General features: G+C 35.2%; 1 protein-coding gene across 3 annotated transcripts in view; it reads left to right on the top strand.

Annotated features, from left to right (window-relative positions):
• Positions 1-761, top strand: part of LOC106868889 (spindle and centriole-associated protein 1) — a 45,047-nt gene that overhangs the window by 16,353 nt on the left and 27,933 nt on the right. For all 3 annotated transcript variants that reach the window (XM_014914348.2, XM_014914349.2, XM_052969726.1), the window contains one exon: positions 57-136. In XM_014914348.2, coding sequence (XP_014769834.1) covers positions 57-136 — 80 coding nt within the window. The remainder of the gene's footprint in view (positions 1-56; positions 137-761) is intronic.

The following is a 761-nucleotide window of genomic DNA, read 5'->3' as shown; positions in this document are numbered from 1 at the left end:
TCCCCCCTCTCTCTCTATATATATAATCTATGAGTATATTTTTTTCTTTTCCTTAGATGAAATCTCATTGAATCTTGCAAAGTTAAATAGCAGACAGTTGGCGATTATGAAAGAGGTCCTTTATGATCAAGACCAGGTATGTATATGAATTCTGCCATTTTCTCTTTGTTGTTAATTTCATAGTAGAATGTGTGTGTGTGTGTGCATATATCCATACATATAAATTTGACATGGGCGATTCTTTCTTATCTTGGGATTCACGGTCAAACGGCTGGGTAGAATTGCGCGATAAATTACACAGATGTGTAGAATGATCCGGTGGTGTTGCTCGGCTTTGTATTTTTTTCATAGCTCCCATGGTTACCGAGATAATCTACTATAATAATACTCTTGTGTTTCTGAATGAGAAAGGAAGGAGTGATGTCATACTTAGTTGTGGGATGATAAAAATTGTATGCTAAATAAAATAACTCAAACAGCGTTTCAACTCTGTATGAATATATGTGTAAAAGAGGGGTATGTGAATGTGTGTTTGTGTGTACATGTGCAATGGAAGTGGGATGGTTCATCTTTGTTTGCTTAGTATTTGGGTTTATTTTTTGATTTGGTTGAATCTTGGTTGTTTTTTGTTGGTCAGTTATTTTTAGCGTTTTGATAAAAAAAAGTCATTCTAAAATTGTTTTTTAACGTAAGCAAGCCCAAAGAAGTCGAATGCTTACACAGAGCAGGTTTTACAGCCACATCATCCAAACTGACCGGGT

Source organism: Octopus bimaculoides, chromosome 7 (assembly GCF_001194135.2).
Source record: "Octopus bimaculoides isolate UCB-OBI-ISO-001 chromosome 7, ASM119413v2, whole genome shotgun sequence".
Lineage (NCBI taxonomy): Eukaryota > Metazoa > Mollusca > Cephalopoda > Octopoda > Octopodidae > Octopus > Octopus bimaculoides.
Note: the sequence above shows the minus strand (reverse complement) of the source record. Positions and strands in the feature narration are given on the sequence as shown.